Source organism: Macadamia integrifolia, chromosome 10, assembly GCF_013358625.1.
Source record: "Macadamia integrifolia cultivar HAES 741 chromosome 10, SCU_Mint_v3, whole genome shotgun sequence".
NCBI lineage: Eukaryota > Viridiplantae > Streptophyta > Magnoliopsida > Proteales > Proteaceae > Macadamia > Macadamia integrifolia.
The window spans coordinates 14,889,476-14,907,734 of NC_056566.1; the positions used below are offsets into that span (position 1 = coordinate 14,889,476).

The 18,259-nt window shown below is 38.4% G+C and overlaps 1 protein-coding gene across 3 annotated transcripts; it reads right to left on the reverse strand.

Annotated features, from left to right (window-relative positions):
* Positions 1 to 314: 314 nt before the first annotated feature.
* LOC122091648 (protein CHROMATIN REMODELING 35-like) lies at positions 315 to 16,274 on the reverse strand. Of its 3 annotated transcripts, none has more exons than XM_042661682.1 (7): positions 16,125 to 16,274; positions 15,019 to 15,133; positions 13,464 to 14,278; positions 12,277 to 12,477; positions 2,956 to 3,123; positions 932 to 2,709; positions 315 to 749 (listed from the first exon to the last, which is right to left on the reverse strand). In XM_042661682.1, exons 2-7 carry the CDS (start codon positions 15,125 to 15,127, stop codon positions 746 to 748), a joined length of 3,075 nt encoding a protein of 1,024 aa, XP_042517616.1. In that variant the 5' UTR covers positions 15,128 to 15,133; positions 16,125 to 16,274; the 3' UTR covers positions 315 to 745. The 3 variants fall into 3 exon arrangements, with proteins under 3 accessions (XP_042517616.1, XP_042517617.1, XP_042517614.1); XM_042661683.1 differs by lacking the exon at positions 16,125 to 16,274 and adding an exon at positions 15,839 to 16,091; XM_042661680.1 differs by lacking the exon at positions 16,125 to 16,274 and adding an exon at positions 15,835 to 16,091.
* Positions 16,275 to 18,259: the final 1,985 nt, after the last annotated feature.

Here is an 18,259-nt window from a genome sequence, read left to right on the forward strand (position 1 = left end):
GGGGGGGGGGGTTCATTATCAATTATCAACCAATCAGCTGCTTCATTGCAGGATCGATCATACAAAGAGAGAGTTAGATAGCTACACGAAATAATTCTTCAAGGCCTAAAGATAGATTCAGCCCTCCACAGGCTGAAACCTTAAGAATGCATGAGGCCAAAATGCTATCTGCACAGGCAATAACTTTTTATTTAATCTCACCTTGGAAGTTCAGATAACTACTTCAGAAACCAATCCCACGTTAAAAGAAAACAAAAATGAAAATCTCAGGATCTAGAAAATTACCCAAATTACAAGCACTTTCAGGATTAATAGAGGAAGAAAAAAGTTCCCTGACTGAAATTTTCAATTAAGTTGAACTAAATTCCAAGAGATACAATGGTTCACAGCACATGGAACTGTTGTAGTGTTATCTACATATTTACAAACCTCAGCCGTTGCAAAACTGAACATTGATTATCAGGAAGTATTGTAAGCATAAAAGTGAGTTTCTACTATTCTGGCTAGGCTGGGACAAAATACCACCACCAGTTATTTACAGCAATGCCTACATAGATTGAGTTATGGACACAAAAAACCCAAAACCTGGCATGCCAGGTCAGAGGGAGCAAAGTCCAGTCATCATCCATGTCAGAAATAAGAAAGAAAGAAACTCCAATTAAGGAGGAAAAAGTGCAAACTTGTCAGGGCAGAAAGCTTGTCAACTTATGCAGCAGGCAGGCCCAGGCATAAGATAAAATAGTTTTCACCTGAATAAAACAAATGTTGATTTGATTAGACTACGATGATAAAGCATTTATTTACTCAATATATGTATATATATATATATATAACTACTTAATAGGCCAAATAGGACAAAGTATACATGATCATGCAAAGAATTACTCTTAAGTAACCACTTTTCTCTATTAATGAATAAAAGTATTACTACCTTTTGTATAGGGCCTTCACATCTCTCCCCAACAAAGGGCTTTCAAGGAACAAATCCCCACATTCCCTTACGTCAACTGACTCCATTTCAAAGTCTCGATCACCACAGCATTCATTCCATTCAAACCACAACTTCGAAATTAATTCTTTCCGCAAGCAGGTGAGATGGTCTTGCTCCTCAGGAGAGTCAGCAGCAACCAATCTGTATGTATAAACCTTCCTCTTTTGGCCTGGTCGGAATGCACGGCCAATGGCTTGCCGTGTGACTGATGGGTTTAGATGAACATCCAGAATCAGTACACGAGATGCCCCAACAAGGGAGATCCCCTCACCGCATGCCTTGATTGAACCAAAAAAAACCTTAGCATCAGGGGATGTGTTAAAACGGTCCATGGCACGCTCCCTCTGGTCAGGTGTAGAGTCACCAGAGATCATTAAAATTTCCTTTCCAGGGCTCCAACCCTTTGTGGTCACTATCAATCTCTCCAAGAATTTCAACGGAAGTAGATACTGACTGAAAACAAGCAGCTTTTCACCGGCAGATTCACACAAGCCCAAAAGATTAAGGAAAAACCTTGTCTTGACCCCATCCTTTACATCCATTTTCCCTATGAAGTCATCAATCTTTTCATCACTGAAGTTGACACCTCTGTCTACAGCTGTTGCAGTCCCTGAGAACTCTTTCAACTTAGGGTGCATATAAACAGCACTCCCCACAGAACATCTCTTGAATTTTTCTAAATTCTTCAGTTTTTCTACTGCATTCTTCTGTTTGCTTGTCAAATTTAAAAGCACAGTGAAGTTAACAAGACCTGGCAATTCCTCCAAGAAATCTCCCTTGTAGTAATGAAGAACGTTCTTTGTCATCTCACGGAGGTCTTGTATGACTGTTACCCTCCTTTTGAAATCTTCGTCATTTTGTAGAGTGGCTTCAACTAACTCAAAGAATGCCGATTCCACGTCATTTTTATTGAACTTCTTTTTAGCTGATATGTGAACCCTACTAAGAACACGCTTTACAATGAGACGAGAAGATTCCAACTTTAAAAATTTGGGGCGAACAAGGTTCAAAATATTGAAGACCTCCTTCACATGATTTTGAAATAAGGTGCCTGAAAGAACCACTTTTCTTGGCGTTTGCACCTTGGCAAGAGAGCTTAACACATCAGTGTCTTCATTCCTTGGTGTATGACCTTCGTCCAAGATAAGAATTGTAGGAACTTTCAGCAATATGTCATGACAAGCAGCTGCAGTTTTGCTGGTTGCACTGCCACATACAATGTTCGCAAACTGCTTGTATCCCAGAAATAAGATACCATTTTTATCTACCCATGTTTTCAAAACTTCCAACTGCTGATGCCTATTTTCTGCTTTTGAGGAATAAAAATCATATAAAGGTATGTCCTCCACTTGCCATCTTTTAAACTCTGTCCTCCATGTAGCCAGGATACCTTTCGGTAGTACAACCAGTGGCCTGGCTTTAGGACACCTGGCCAGGAAACTTTGCATAAAGCTTATTATCATAAAAGTCTTTCCAGATCCAGGAGCATGGGCAAGGATGCAACCTCCCGGTTTGTCTGATATTAAGTTCCTCTGCAAGAAATTGAAACCCTCAATTTGATGGGGTTTCATTTGCTGCATATGCCTTGGATGCACAGATAGTTCTTCCACAGTTAGATCTTCCTGAGACCTTTCAATTCCAGAAAATGGAGAAACCTCAGTTTGTCTACCCTTGGAATTCTGAGATTCATAGAAGTAAGTTCTTGTAGTCTTTGTGCCCTGTATGATTGAAAATTTAAGAACAACTTATACATACTCAAGCACTTTGACTTGATCAGATGCCAAACAAATAAATGTTACTAATCAATCAGAACCATAAAAAATAAAAAGAGGAAAGAATCCTCTGCATCATATCAAATAAGTGAGGGAAAACTAGAACAATGAAAATAATGGATAGCAGATCCTTACACAGTAAGTATCCAATTCAACAGAGCAGGATATCTCTCATTAGCTTATACACCATACCTTTATCCACTGGAAGTCAAATATTGTTTCAATTCCCCTTTCTATAATGCCACAAACCCGGCAGACATATCCCAGATCATCCTTGAGAACAAAATAATGATCGCATTCTTCACCTCCTAGTCCTCCTCCTCCAATGTTTTCAAAAGCTGACTTCTCAGGAGCAGCTTCCTATCAAAATATACAACATGAATTATTAGAGTATCTAATTGGAACTTGCATGAAAATGAAAGATTCACAAGTGTATTACTATCCAAAGAAATCAAAAGACTCACAAGTGTATCCACTATTCAAAGAAAATACAAAATCATGAAGAAGCAAATGTTGATATGCTGAAACAACATCCACACGCAGCACATTCACTATATTCTTCCCTTGCAGCAAAATTGCATGAGCACTGGCAAAAATGTCCTTAGTTTTACTTCCGTAGATTGAAACAAGAAAGAAAGATCTTAAACTCGCAACTCAAACCTTCAAACATGCTTACGGCATTTGTACCAAGTCATACATGGTCAAACTTGTGATTATAGTCGTACACAATTATCGGTCTGATTAGTCATAACCACAGTTTTTCAATCTGGACAGGGCATCGATCTGAAAAAAGGGGCTCAATTATGGGTTTGACCAGTCAAACTGTGGTTTTCTAGTAATAACAATAAGAACTGTATAAAAAAAAAAAAATGTACAGCTATGTATCAGAATCACTTCCTAGCATGGTGGTTTGGAGAGTTAGAGCATTACCAAGAGAATATCAGATAGAATCTCCTTAGACATACCTACGCATCTGATTTTAAATTAGACAAAATGTACTTCCTGGTCTACAGAGTTTCTGTAAACCGGCAGATTGATTCCAGTTTTTGAAGAAGGTGATCCTAAGTTCAGACTGAGGTTTGGGTTTCTCCTGGTTTAACTGCTAGTTCAGTCCAGTTTCAAGAACTCCGGCTAATTTTTTCTAACTAACTGAACCGATTTCGATAATTGCTTCTAGACCCTCATATCCATCAGCTAATTGTGTGAACAATTATTTGAGTAATAGAAATATAGACTTCATGATAAATGATAGAAAATTTTATTGAGAAAGATCAATCTTGACAAATAATGCACCATCAAACTAGGCTCAGCCACCTATAAAAGCAAAAAGTGAAAGGAAATAGGAAACATGGAAACAGGACCAAACTAATCTCTTAAGGGAAAGAATTCCCAAAACACCCACTTAATTTCTTAAACTGTTGCTTGGTTGCAGATCTGCATGTCATTTGTTGTACTTGGCTTCCAATGGAACAAGCAGCTAGGACACAACCGTATTTTAAACCTGCAGCTTATATGTTTGCCATGGATCAGCTTCCATGGTCGTGGTACTGGCAGAAGCATCTCTAATAGGACTTGTCCTCCAAAATCAACCAAAAATGCTCTTTCGGTCGGAAATAGAAGTAGAAAACAGAATAAATATAGTGAGAGTTTGATTCTTTCTCACCATATAAATAGGAGAGGTAATGAAATATTTTCCTTCATCTTCATAAATGAGAAAAGGGGAGCAATAGAAGAAATTAGCTTACACGATAACTAAAAAACATCCTTGTGTGGCCAATCATTATTAGCAGAAATAATAAAAAGTGAATAACCCATCCTATGCTCTTAGAAACAAGGAGTGCTTCCAGTTTTGTTGGTGCTTCAAACAATTTTGTCTTTTTCCATAGTGCCATATCTCTAGAGAAAAATTTTATATGAAGAACTACTGAATTTAATCACTAGCTGCCATTACTCTTCAGTTATGGAAATAGAATCTTTATCTGAATACCTTCTATTAACCAGTTATTCGGAAATTATCTTTCTGATAATTGCACAGGGTAACGCATATAACACAATTTTTTCTGCTTCTTAATCATAAATATTAATTCCCCACTTAATAGATAATCATTTTCTACGGCCATCCTGGACTTGAACCAGAGACCTAGCCCGTGAAGTAAATCATCACACCTATGATCCAACCAATTGAGAGGGATTCATCCTTCCCAAACGCAGCATACAAATTCTACATTGTACTGCACTCTCCAGTGTGCTTGTTCCACCCTTCTTCTTACCATGGCAAGTCTTTGTGAAATAACTCTGATGAGAAACAAAAAAAAGAAGCCGTTAAGAGACCCTCCCGACAAAGCAGGTTGCCTGACCTATAAGCCACTGATTTGGCTAATCTGGAGGTAAAACTAAATACTAATTACCACCCAAATAGGATGGAAATTGCTACCGGCAAGAAGAAAGATGAGCAGGTATAGGCTGCTTTTGACGTTGTGATGCGTAGCAAGTTGGCTAGTTGGTATCTTTAAAAGGATGTAACTCAGTTAGCAAGGGAGCGTAAATTTACTAAATGGCTTAAAGACCGGTGACGAATGGACGCATGGAAGATAATGTGAGGAATTAAGAAGAAAAAGAAGTCTGCGGAATGAACATAGCTTAGATAGGGAAATTTAGATAGATTTGCACCAAGAGTTAGAAAGGATAAACTAAAAATAAAAAATAAGGAATCCTAGGAACTAAGGGGTAGCATCAGTGATTGGCAACGTGAGATAAGTAAGATGACATATTTCTGTTTTGTTCAACAAAGATTAATAACTGCACAAATGAGAGAGAATACAAAACCAAGTTGAAGGCCCTAAGACCCAAAAGCCTAAAAAGAAGATGAGTCAACAACATAGTTTTAAAACTGGATCAGAAGGCGAACCAAAAACTGCCTGGATCAGTGGATCTAGATCAGACCAGTTCAAAGCAGATTTGACCGAATGAACTGTGATTTTGAGAAAAGAGAGAAAAGTAATTACTGTAAAAAAAAAAAAAAAAACTGACAAATGAAAACTGCCAAACTGGGCAATTCATAAAAAACCAGATGGTTTTCAAAAACTACTGCACATTTTTTTTTTAGATGTTAGTCGTAACTCGTAAGTGAGGACCAGACAAATGTTCAGTCTACAACAACAAAAAACTCATCCTTATCCCAACTTAATGGGGTTGGACACATGGATCTGTGAAAAAAACAAAAAGAGGGAAAAGTGAGAGTAAAAGGATAGCACAAGTGATGGCACAACACCAGTAAATCAGGAAAATCTCAGCCAAATGGGGTCGACTAAATGGATCCTTGCCATCTAGACAGCTCTACCTGAGTTCGTACTTTGGATTAGACCTAGACTATGCATGTCATTCCTCACTACCTCTCTTATGATCAATCATATCACTCCTCCTTACTAGAGCATCACCAGGCCTTTGTTGAACATAGCTATACCACCTCAAACGACTTTCTCGGATCTTATCATTGATCAAGGTAACTTCCAAATCAGCCCTAGTATGACCATTCTTTACTTTATCCTTCCGAATTTTGCCGCACACCCATCTAAACATCCTCATCTCTACTACACATAGCTTATCTATATGACACTTTTTATTGCCCAATATTCTGCCCCATGCATAATAGCTGGTCATATAATAGTCCTATAGAATTTTCATTTAAGGTTTAAAGGAATACGTCGATCACACAATACTCCGGCTGCCCCTCTCCACTTCATCCATCGTACTTTAATTCTTTATGAAACATCATCCTCTATGTCACCTTCTTTATTTATGGTTGACCCCAGATATCTAAAGCAGTCACTTTGTGGAATCTCTGTCCCCTCAATTTTCATCATATCATTATCCATCAGTGTGACTAAAGTTACACCTCATATACTCTGTTTTCGATCTACTTATTTTTTTTTTTTGGATGAATAAATAATTCATTACCAAAGAGAGAAAAAATATACAACCCCTAAAGGAGAGGGGGGGAGAAGGGATGAGACAAACTCATAAAGAGACAGGATTCCTGATTACAGAGCTAGGAAGCTCCCAAGAAGCAACAATGTGATAATTTTTGGGGGAGGGGGAACAAGTGGATGACACTTTAGAAATCTTGGCTTTGAGGTCAAAGAAAATGGAGTTCCAAATCTTTCCCATAGGCCGAGAGTTGGAAGTCCATTTCCGATGATTTCTTTCCATCTAGACTTGGTTTAAAGTGGCACTGAGTGCAAGCTTTCCCACGTAGTCACAAATGGTCTTCCCTTGAAATGACATGTCCACCCAGATCCATTCTCTTTACAAGTGGATGACACTTTATTCGATCTACTTATCTTAAAACCTCTTGTTTCTAAGATTGATCTCCATAACTCCAACTTAGCACCAATCCCTGCTTTTGTCTCATCCACCAAAACGATATCGTCGGCAAAGAGCATACACCACGAGACCCCGTCTTGAATGCTCTTGATAAAATCATCCATGATAAGTGGAAACAAATAAAGGCTTAGGGCTGATCCCTAGTGTAACCCAATTGCAATTTGGAATTCACTGCATGGACCTCTCATAGTTCTCATACTAGTCACATGCCCTCATACATATCTTTGATCATATCCACATATTTACTCGACAACCCTCTTTTTTATAGTACATGCCGGCTTAAATCTCTAGGGACTGTATAATAGAATTTTTCTAGGTCAATAAAGACCATATGGATCTACTAGCCATAAAACCAAATTAGTTCTCTGAGATAATAGTTTCTCTTCTCATGAGGGCTTCAATAACATTCTCTCATAATTTCATAGTATGACTCATTAGCTTTATACATCTACAGTTATTGCAGCTTTGAATGTCACCTTTATTTTTATAGATAAGAACTCCAATGCTTCTCCTCCATTCATCTAGCATTTTCCTTGTGTTCATAACCTTGTTAAACATATTTGCTAACCAAGAAACACTCCAATCATAAACTCTTTAACACTTCTATCGGGACCTCATTTGTGCCCTTTTTTTTTTGTTTCTAGATGTCGGTCCTAAGTGAGGACCAAACAGTTCAATTGCCTGTTCAGTCTGGTTTCTAAAATATGATATTTTTATTATATATATATATATATATATACATATGCCACTACAAATATGTTAATAACTGATGCCCTAAAAGATCTATACCATAAATATGCATATGGCCCTAGATGGAGGGGAATAACAGAACTGGAAGCATGTGGTAGCCCAAACGAGCCTTTCATTAAAGGGTTTGGGGTGTGCACTTCCACAGTAGTTCCACCCTGGGCAGAGAAGCATCTAGGTTACAGTTATCTTTCCACAATTAATTAAATCAATCAGTACCAGCCAACTCTCCTGACAAAGAAAAAGAATAAACAGTCCTACAGTTTATGCACAGAAAAATAATGAATGAACCAAAAATAAACTACCTAAGATGAACTATGTGCTTAAACATAGCGCAAATTTTATCCCATCATCGAGTTAGAAACAAAAAATAGTTGGCAAATGAATGGATTAGAAGACACAGTTAAAGGCATGTGTCAGTGTCTTGTTGTCCATGTAATCGTGGGGCAGGGTGATGCAGATTAATTACCAAAATAGACTTGTTTTATTAGGAATAAGCCTAGGGTTGGGTTCCATACATGTTAGGCTTTTGATCCCATGTGTTTTGAGTATAATAGACCACTTTTATGGGTCTAAAAATGGGGCTCTAAGATTGAGTACGGGATTACTAGTTAGTTTCCATTTTCATTAGTTTCCTTTCTAGTTGGGCTTGATTTGAGTTATATTTGTTTCCTTATGAGTCAAGTTATTAATTGAGTCAAGTCCTTAGTAGTTAGTTTCCTTTTTCAACTAGTTTCTAATTTCAGTTAGTTTCTAATTTCAGTTTTTAGTAGCTATTGTATTAGGAGAATATTTGGTTTCCTTTTTGAGGAACCTTCTATTTTGTAATTCCCTCCCCCATTAACATTATAAATAAAGAAGAGGAGGCTCCTAAGGGCCTAGATGATTTTGATAAAAAAATTAATGGTTGTTGCTATTGTCTTCTACATGGAGATTTGTCTTGTGTTTGATCAAGGCTGATGGAATTGGTGTTTGATCCAATTGACTTTCAGCGGTGTGAAGCACAAGAGGTCCTCTTCCTTAACTCATCTTCTTCTTCTCTCAACTACACAAAGTGTTATTGATCTGCTCAAGTTCTTACAGAGTATCCTGCAACATTGGGACTAGATTGACTTGTCAATCCTAGTTCTACATTAAGTGGTATCAGAGCAAATTTTCCTGCAATTTTCTAACCATGGCAAGTCACATCACCAATGCTGAGTTGCACAAATTGTATCGTGAGTTAGCCGAGAACCAACAGAATACTGATGCTAGGCTTGAGAGGACTGAAGCCAAGTTTGATAAGTTTATGGAAGAGATGATTGCCTTTATGAAGAGGTCCGACAAGCGAGCTGAAGAAGGACCCTCTACATTACCTCCTCAGCTCAACACTTTACGGATCGAAGATACACCTCAGAGGCAGCAACTTGATCCAGTTGTTCCCCAAGATGTTACTCGGCAATTTTTTGACAGAGATTATGGCATCAAAGTGGAGGTTCCCGAGTTCAGTGGTGAAAAAGGGCCTGAGGAATTTCTTGACTGGCTTACCAAAGTGGAGAGAATTTTTGCGTATAAGTCTCTTCCAGACGTGAAGAAGTGTGAACTCATCATCACCAAGTTTATTGGGTATGCATGTTCATGGTGGGATGATGTACTACATGCAAGGTTTGTCAGAAGACTTGGACCCGTTATCAATTGGGAAGTCATGAAGCAGATCCTGACTGAAAAATTTGTTCCTCTTAATTATGAAAAGGTAATGTTCCATAAATTACTTAACTTGCAACAAGGGAACAAAGATGTGGATTCTTACACCCTCGAATTCCACAAACTGTCTTCAAGGTGTCGGCTTCAGGAAACAGACCAACAACGGGTGATGCGATATATCAGTGGGTTAAGTACTGAGATTCGACTTGAGTTGGCTAACACTGATTTCAGGTTTGTTGATGTGGCAGCGGCACATGCCAAGACAGCTAAAGAGAAGTCCATTTATTGGAAGGGTATGCTCAAGACTTCTTCAGTTTATAGACCTCCACCGCGTATGGAGGAAAAGAAGCCTGAAGCTCGCAGAGTTGAAGAGAAAAGGTCAGAGTTCAACAAGGATAGTGTTGGGGTGAAGAATATCATATGCCATAGTTGTGGCGAGAAGGGTCACTATTCTAACAAGTGTCCCAACAGGACTCGTTCTGTGAACGTAGCAGAGAAGCAGCCGACAGAGAAGAGCGAAGATGAATCTCATTTATATCCTTATCCGCTCGAGGACGATGATATTGTCGATGATGAAGATGAGGATGTAGAAGCTCATTCAGCTAGCCTTTCATCCTTTTCGAATAGACTAGTTGATAAAGCTCCTCTCTTCAGACAGAAGGGGACTCTCCTGCACGGCTCCGACCCTATTGATGTTCATGTAGTTGTTGATACTGGGGCAGAAGCAAACTTCATATCTGCTGAATTTGTTCGAGTACACAACCTTCCACAAAAGCAGCTTTTCAAGAAGATTCATGTGCGAGGTTTTGGACCCACAGCTCGAGAAGAGGCCACTGCAGTTGTTCGAGTACATCTACAGTTTGGGCCACTACAGTACCATGTCACCTGCTTGGTCACCTCATTGGCGCACTGCGACATTCTTCTAGGGCGACCTTGGCAGCGACATGCAGGCATTCTCTATGATGGCGCACGGAACACTATAAAGGTGAAGCAAGGAGGTCGTATGTACTTAATGAGGCCACATGCATTATCAGACATGCCACGACGTCAACTGACTCCTGCTCCGGTGACACATCAACCTACTCTCCCTCCTCTTGGAGTTATGCTCCCTTCTGTTTCGAGATATGTGCCACCTCATTGGCGAATGATTTACAAGGGAATCTTAGGAGCACGACCTAACTCGACGGAGTCGAGTTCTTTTAAGACCGGGAGAGTTGATGCAAATTAATTACCAAAATAGGCTTGTTTTATTAGGAATAAGCCTAGGGTTGGGTTCCATACATGTTAGGCTTTTGATTCCATGTGTTTTGAGTGTAATAGACCACTTTTATGGGTCTAAAAATGGGGCTCTAAGATTGAGTACGGGATTACTAGTTAGTTTCCATTTTCATTAGTTTCCTTTCTAGTTGGGCTTGATTTGAGTTATATTTGTTTCCTTATGAGTCAAGTTATTAATTGAGTCAAGTCCTTAGTAGTTAGTTTCCTTTTTCAACTAGTTTCTAATTTCAGTTTTTAGTAGCTATTGTATTAGGAGAATATTTGGTTTCCTTTTTGAGGAACCTTCTATTTTGTAATTCCCTCCCCCATTAACATTATAAATAAAGAAGAGGAGGCTCCTAAAGGCCTAGATGATTTTGATAAAAAAATTAATGGTTGTTGCTATTGTCTTCTACATGGAGATTTGTCTTGTGTTTGATCAAGGCTGATGGAATTGGTGTTTGATCCAATTGACTTTCAGCGGTGTGAAGCACAAGAGGTCCTCTTCCTTAACTCATCTTCTTCTTCTCTCAACTACACAAAGTGTTATTGATCTGCTCAAGTTCTTACAGAGTATCCTGCAACATTGGGACTAGATTGACTTGTCAATCCTAGTTCTACATTACAGGGAGCCAATAAAGATGGAAGAAATCTGTGTTTTGAGAACCGGCCCAGCCAGTTGAATCAGTTTACCTGCCACTCAGTCTTAAACCGGTGGATTAGCTGTCAAAACCCATTATTGACGGAACCCAATTGACTTTTGTCAATTATTTGTCAAACCAGTGAACTGGGACAGTTCAACCATCATTTACCCATCAGTCAGTTGTCTTCTTACCACTGCATCACCCCTCCCCCAGGATCTTGCCACCCCTCCCCCAGGATCTTGCCAGTAAGAAACTTAAGTTAATATGCGCAGTTCAACCTGGTGATCAACCCATAGTTCTACCAGGTAACCCACCATCCACCACTCAAAACAGGTCAACGAACGAGCCAAGTTGCAAACAATAAGAAGACGGAAAAAAAGGAAATATTTTTGCCTTAATTATTACATAGGTAGTTTTACCTATTGTCAGCAGACAGAATCCCCAGCAAGACTAGATTAAGGATGACATCGAGTAGAGTTTGCTTTGTTTATCAGGTCGTATAAGTCTTGCACATTCCAGTGAGGTGATCAAACAACACTTTTATAATGCATCAGAATAGGTCAGTCATGTTGGCGATATCATAAAGCAAATACAACCTTTTTATCCCTGATCCCATTTTTTCAGTTCATTAGTTTTCATGAAAAAGGCAAAAAAAATTCAAACTTAAGAGAGCATCCATCAATGGGCAAAAGAACAATAGAAATCAATACAAATAATCATTATGAGCAAAAATGAGAAGCAGACATCCCAGTCCCTTCACCTTTTTCGTAGAAGGATTAGTGATATTCTAAGAAATTACCTTGGAACATTCCAATGCAAGTGTCATTTCTCTCCAGACATCCCCAAGACCATCATCTTCATCACTTTGATGATTGCTCTTCTTACTTATTGTATCACCCTGAACACCAATATATACACCTTGTTCTTTTCTGGAAACTTGTTCACCACCAGACCTTTCCTCTTCTCCTTTTGAAATGTTTTCCTCCCCATGTTCTCTTACCTGGAAATGAAGATAGGCATCCAAATCAACTTGAACTGCCATATTTTTTCTTAAATTAGCCGAAAAACATAATATAAAGCAATATTGTTTAGGTTTAAAAATTGTCTCTGGCATATGGTGCAAATAGTGATCACATAAAAAGGCCATTGTTCCTAAGTGAAGCGGTACAAGTATGCCTGTGTTCCACAATATTGTGACTAGTCGTAAATTTACAGGCATCAAACAGAAATGGACCAAAATAATAATGAGTATAATTCAAAAGGGAAACAACAAAGTGATCATATTAATCTCTTGAGTTTAGAAGAATACGCTGAAGAAAAACTGATACAGAGAAAAACCTAATATGCATTATTACAAATAACAGGTAAGTTTGAACCTGTCAGTGAAAAATTATTTCTCTTTGTAGGATATCTTGGCTATGTCAACCATTAGTTTGGGCCTTGGTACACTACAAGAGAGAGATTGAGAGAGAGAAAAGGGTGGGAACCTTAAGCTGGAGGCAAATTTATCAAAGTTCAGAAAATGGGGGAAATCCCAAATGCTCAGTCTCCCATTTGAAGAATTATCTCTTCTGCTTTCATATATGTTAGGAGAAGAAAACCATGGTGGGAGAAATTAAACTCCTTCAAAATGAAAGAAAGAGCCAAAATTACTAAATGGAAAGAGAAATGGTAGATTAGAAAGTAAACATCCATTCCTCTTCACTCTGTAAAGGACAATGATTTTAAACTCATTTTAACTTGGCATCATTTTAACAATATCCGGAGAAATAAGTTACTCTTTGACAAATCAAATCAGTTTAAAGTACAGATACTCAGCATCCTTTTCTGTTCAGGTGCAAGTGTGTGAGAAGAGGATTGGCTGATCAGCCTAGTTAATATGGTTCTGAGCATGTCAGTAACTGCATTTGTAATTTCATCAGCACCTGATTTAAATCCTTTTCCACCCACTCAATGAGTTATACTTAGACATGCAAACAAACTTACACATAGATCATTGATTGGTTTTTCATCAACTGGCTTCCTCAAGACAACATGCTGATACCAATATGATAGGCTCTTATTTGCTTCTACAGCATCACTTTCATCCACTTTTGCATCCACCAGCTCACTATTTCCTTGTTGATACTGAACATCATGCAACAATGATTTGCTGTCAGCCATCACAGCTACTCCATTTTTCAGATCACCAATACCATTCTTTTGAGATCCTAATGGAATTTCTGAAGCATGTCTGGCCCTAATACTGTCTTCATCTTCTTCATCTGAATCAAGAATTACAATTGGCAGATCAGAATCACTCTGAAGGTCATTAAGTTGATTGGTTTGCTCATGCCCTACAGAACTAGAGCCACCAGGTACATGTCCCATACTTTCACCACCGTGTTCATGAAATGGTATTGAATCTTCGCACACAGGAACAGCGTTTTCCCTGCAGTCCTCCTCCAAATCAATAATATCACATGAGGCCGAAGCCAAGGCCGACTTGCAAACCACTCTAGGTCGGCCCTTAAAAAGACCACCAATATCTAAATCAGATCTCTGTAGAATAGGATATTTTGCAAGAAGAGGATTTAACAATTGCATCTTTCGAGCAAGAAGATCTTCGATATCTTTAGAAACACTTCCATATTTGCCACGGTCCAAACCTTCCAACCAATTGGGCAGAGCAAATGGATCAGAAACATCAACTTTTGAAGTCTTTTCATCCTTACATTTGGTTTCAGCATGCAACTTTGCCATCCAAGGCATGCCACTTGTATCTAATATTTTTGCTCTTTTTTTACCGCTGGAGTACGACTCTGTTTTCAAAATAAGAAAGCAATTGTAAGACATGCCCAAATGCATGCAAAACATTAATACGGCTCACTGAAGTACATAGAAACTAGAAAAGGAAACTCGCTACTTTTTGTCTTTTAGGTAAAGGGGTCAAAGCGGGCACAAATTTGAGATAATCATGTCTATATAGCATAACCATTAACTATAGTTCCAATCTACGAAAATAAAGGCTATATTTTTAGAACTACAATAACTATAGAGGCGGAGAGCTAATGAATCATGCTATGAAATTACGAGAGAAGGTTATTAAAGCCCACTTGAGAAGAAAAACTAATATATATAGGAACCAATCTGGTTTTATGCTAGATAGATCCATAACAGAAGCTATTTACTTACTCAGGAGGCTAATGGAAAGGTTTAAAACTTGCAGGAGGCTAAAATAACCATAGGAGAAGTAATGACGAAAGACATGCATAGTTTAGGTCTTGTCCCAAATTTGACCTCGGATAGAGTTGATTGGAGGGCAAGGATCCATGAAACCGACCCCATTTAGGTGGGTTGTTGTTGTTGTGCTCTTCTCCTTTTACTTTATCTATTCCTTTTCTGTCTTTGCATGGATCCATTTGCCCAACTCCATTAAGTTGATAGAAGACTGAGTTGTTGTTGTTGTATGGAAAAAGTATAGCATAATCATTAAAAAAAAAAAATTTAGAAACATAGGAAAGATGGATTATATCTTCAAGTATAGAAGCCTAATATTTACCAGCAGGACTGCACTGCTCTAACATTCCAAAAAATGGGTTCGGAGCCTTAGAAGTCTGATCTTGTAGCCGTGCCTCGCTAACTGCGCTGCGAGACCGTTTTTCACCCATTTATCGCTGAAGAAATCATCAATAAACAGAAATTAAACAGAGGAACTCTAACATTCAGCATTAATATAACCTGATAAAACAAATTTAAATACCACCAGTCCACTTTAACCTTCTCGAACCTGTGCAAAATTTTGTGGGGTGGGGAGGGGGGGCATGGGCAGACGGGGACAATATTTAAAACACACAACAACAAAAACTAGTCAATAATTTAATCGGAGCATCCATGGACTATAGAAAATACCACCAGTCCACTTTAACCTTCGTAAACCTGCGTCAAAATAGGGGGAGAAGCGCAGAACCATCTTAAAAACACACACACACAAAAACTAGTCAATAATTTAACCAGATCATCCATGAACTATAGAAGTTCATAGGTCCAATGTCTAAATCAATTTCTCGATTCTGTGCGAAAAAATAACAGAGGGAGTGGGGGAGTCGAAAGAGCTAAAGAAAGCAAGTAAAGCCTTATAAAAGTTGCAGACGAACTCTTCAACTCAAAATTGGGGGGAGGGGGAAGACTGAATAAAAGCGCTAACAGGAGAATGGAATAAGCAAGAAATTAAGCGTGACCCAGATGCATTACTTCAAGCTAGAAATGGATGGTTCTAAACATTTCGTGAATCATAAATTTGCTTAGAAATTATACAGGAAGAATGGGGAAAACAAGTACACCGAAAAGAATAAGAAGATTAAGAGGAGAAGACAACCCACGGAGGCGTACGCCTTCACAGTACAGAAAGCCAAAGATAATCTGTTAAGTATTGACCCCTCTCTGTCTCGGTCTCTCTCTCTCTCTCTCTCTCTAATTGACCTTTGAGCCTTACTGCATGAAGCTATAACTATATGCCTCTGTAGAATGTGTGACGAAACGAACACACACACTCGGACATTCTTGATTTTTCACTAGCTGCCGCTGCCTCTGCAACTTTACGAGGCTGCGACTGAAGAGTGGAAGACGAAGAAAGGAGGGAAACCGAAGAGTTAAGGAAGCGCTTGCCTGTCAACGTGGGCCCCGGAGGGAAAACACGTCTCCGCTGCTCACCACTACCATATTGCCAGTTTGCAACATCTCATGCTGAATGGATCGGGAGTCGGGCCCACCTCCGTATACCCGTACTGAGTTCTGACATGATCGCCCGTCGCTCCCGACGCCGGACGACGGTGGATGAAATTTTGCTGCAACCTGGGATCGCAGCGAAAAAGAGAGAATCTCAAAGGGTAATTTGAAAAATACGAAAATTTATAAATATTAGTGAACGATGGAAAGTTAATTATTTCATACCTTTGGGAATTTTTTTCCGGAGGGGAGAATGTGGGCTGTAAATGGATACGGGGCGACGCTGCCTTTTGACAAACCTCTCCCATCAAAAAATAAGAACGAAAGTTGTTTTTTAATTTATTTTATTTTTATGTAAAATAAAATATTTTTTTAATTATTAATAATTGGCTAATCAATATTAACATCTTTTATTTATATTACAATAAGATTATGATTGTTATTGTTATTGTTGTTATATTAATAATTGGCTAATCACTCTCATTTTTCTGGTTTGACATATGAGATGTGCTTATCTTTTCCTACACCTATGCAATTTAAATATTGGTCCTCCTCATTATGCCTAGTGAATTAATTAATTTCCTCACATTCTCCTACAAAATAATTGATTGACAAAGTTGTGTTGAGTTTAGAGAGAGAGAACTTTGTCGGGAATGAGTGACAATAAAGAAAATCTACAACAAGTTGTAAGGATGGGAGACCTTGGTGATAAAAGTGCATGACACAGGGAAGGTAGGGATAGGGGGTACATCAGGGGATGGGTGTCATGGGGAGAGAGAGAGAATATGAGGGTGAGGGTGAGGGGGAGGGGGAGGGAGATGCATAAGGAGAAGAGAGATGAAGTCGTAGTCAGAAAGGAAGGAGAAAATGAATCGAAGGGAAGTGAGAAGAAGATGCAAATGGAGGATAAGGCGAGTGAGGGAAGACAAGTCAGAACTAGGGAGGAAAGGGGAAAGGGAATTGGTGTAATGATTTATTCAAGGCTCTGTTAAGCTTTTCTAATAAGTACCTAACCCCAAGGGGTTGGAAAGCTCCATTTCCCTACCCAAATCTAGCAATGGTTTTCAAGTTATCACGCTCTTATGAAATGAGAAGACCAAATATGACCCATATCGAAAAAGGGCCATATGTGTACCATTGAAGAGTGCACTTGATTATGCCTCAAATAATGCAATTCATGAGGTAAGGTATCACTTGTACTTGTTTGATGGGGAAAAATAGAAAATGTAAAAAAATGTACAAATGGGGTGGAGAACTTTTTGGACAAGGTCATTTAACATAATAATTATTTTTTTACTAATGTGGCAATTAATTTTATAACTACCCAAGGGACTTTACTCACGGGGGGATGATAGGAAATGAGGGGGGAATGCGTGTGACAAGAGTTGATCCATAAATCACAAACCTGGTGCCTGCTCTAATAGTAAAAGCTACAATCAGTGCGATATGCACTGGATTCACAATTGTTTCCATATTGTTCACTTTCAAAGTTCATGGAAAAACTATTTCACGTCTATCTCTCTCCTCTTCCTATTTCCCTTTTTTTTTTTTTACCTTAGAATTTCAGCTCACTTTCCTTACCTATTAAAAATTATATATTTCATTATTTCATTATTTTCTTATTTTTATTTTCATTTTCAATTAAATTCACAATATGTGAAATCCACCATCACAAATTTATCTTATTTTTATCTATTTAACGGCAAAGTCTCACTAAACAACCACATCAGCATTTATTATTATTCATCAATTGATATGACATCACACTTTTTTTCTCACCCCTGTCACTATCATGAAAAAAATAAAAGAAAATTGCATTGCCACCCCCTGAACTTTGGTATTTAATCAATGCCATCCTTTGCACTTTTCAAAATAACAAATACATCATCTATTGATTTAATAAATATCAAATTCACCCATGCCGTTAGTCATATCTGTTAAGTGATGGAATATATGTTAGTATTTTGTTCAATGCCTAAAACACCCACACTCAATGTGAGTTGACTATCTTACACTCACCCCTAATGAAATACCATCTTCTTCGATTTCATGCCTTGGCCAATCACTAGGGCTTT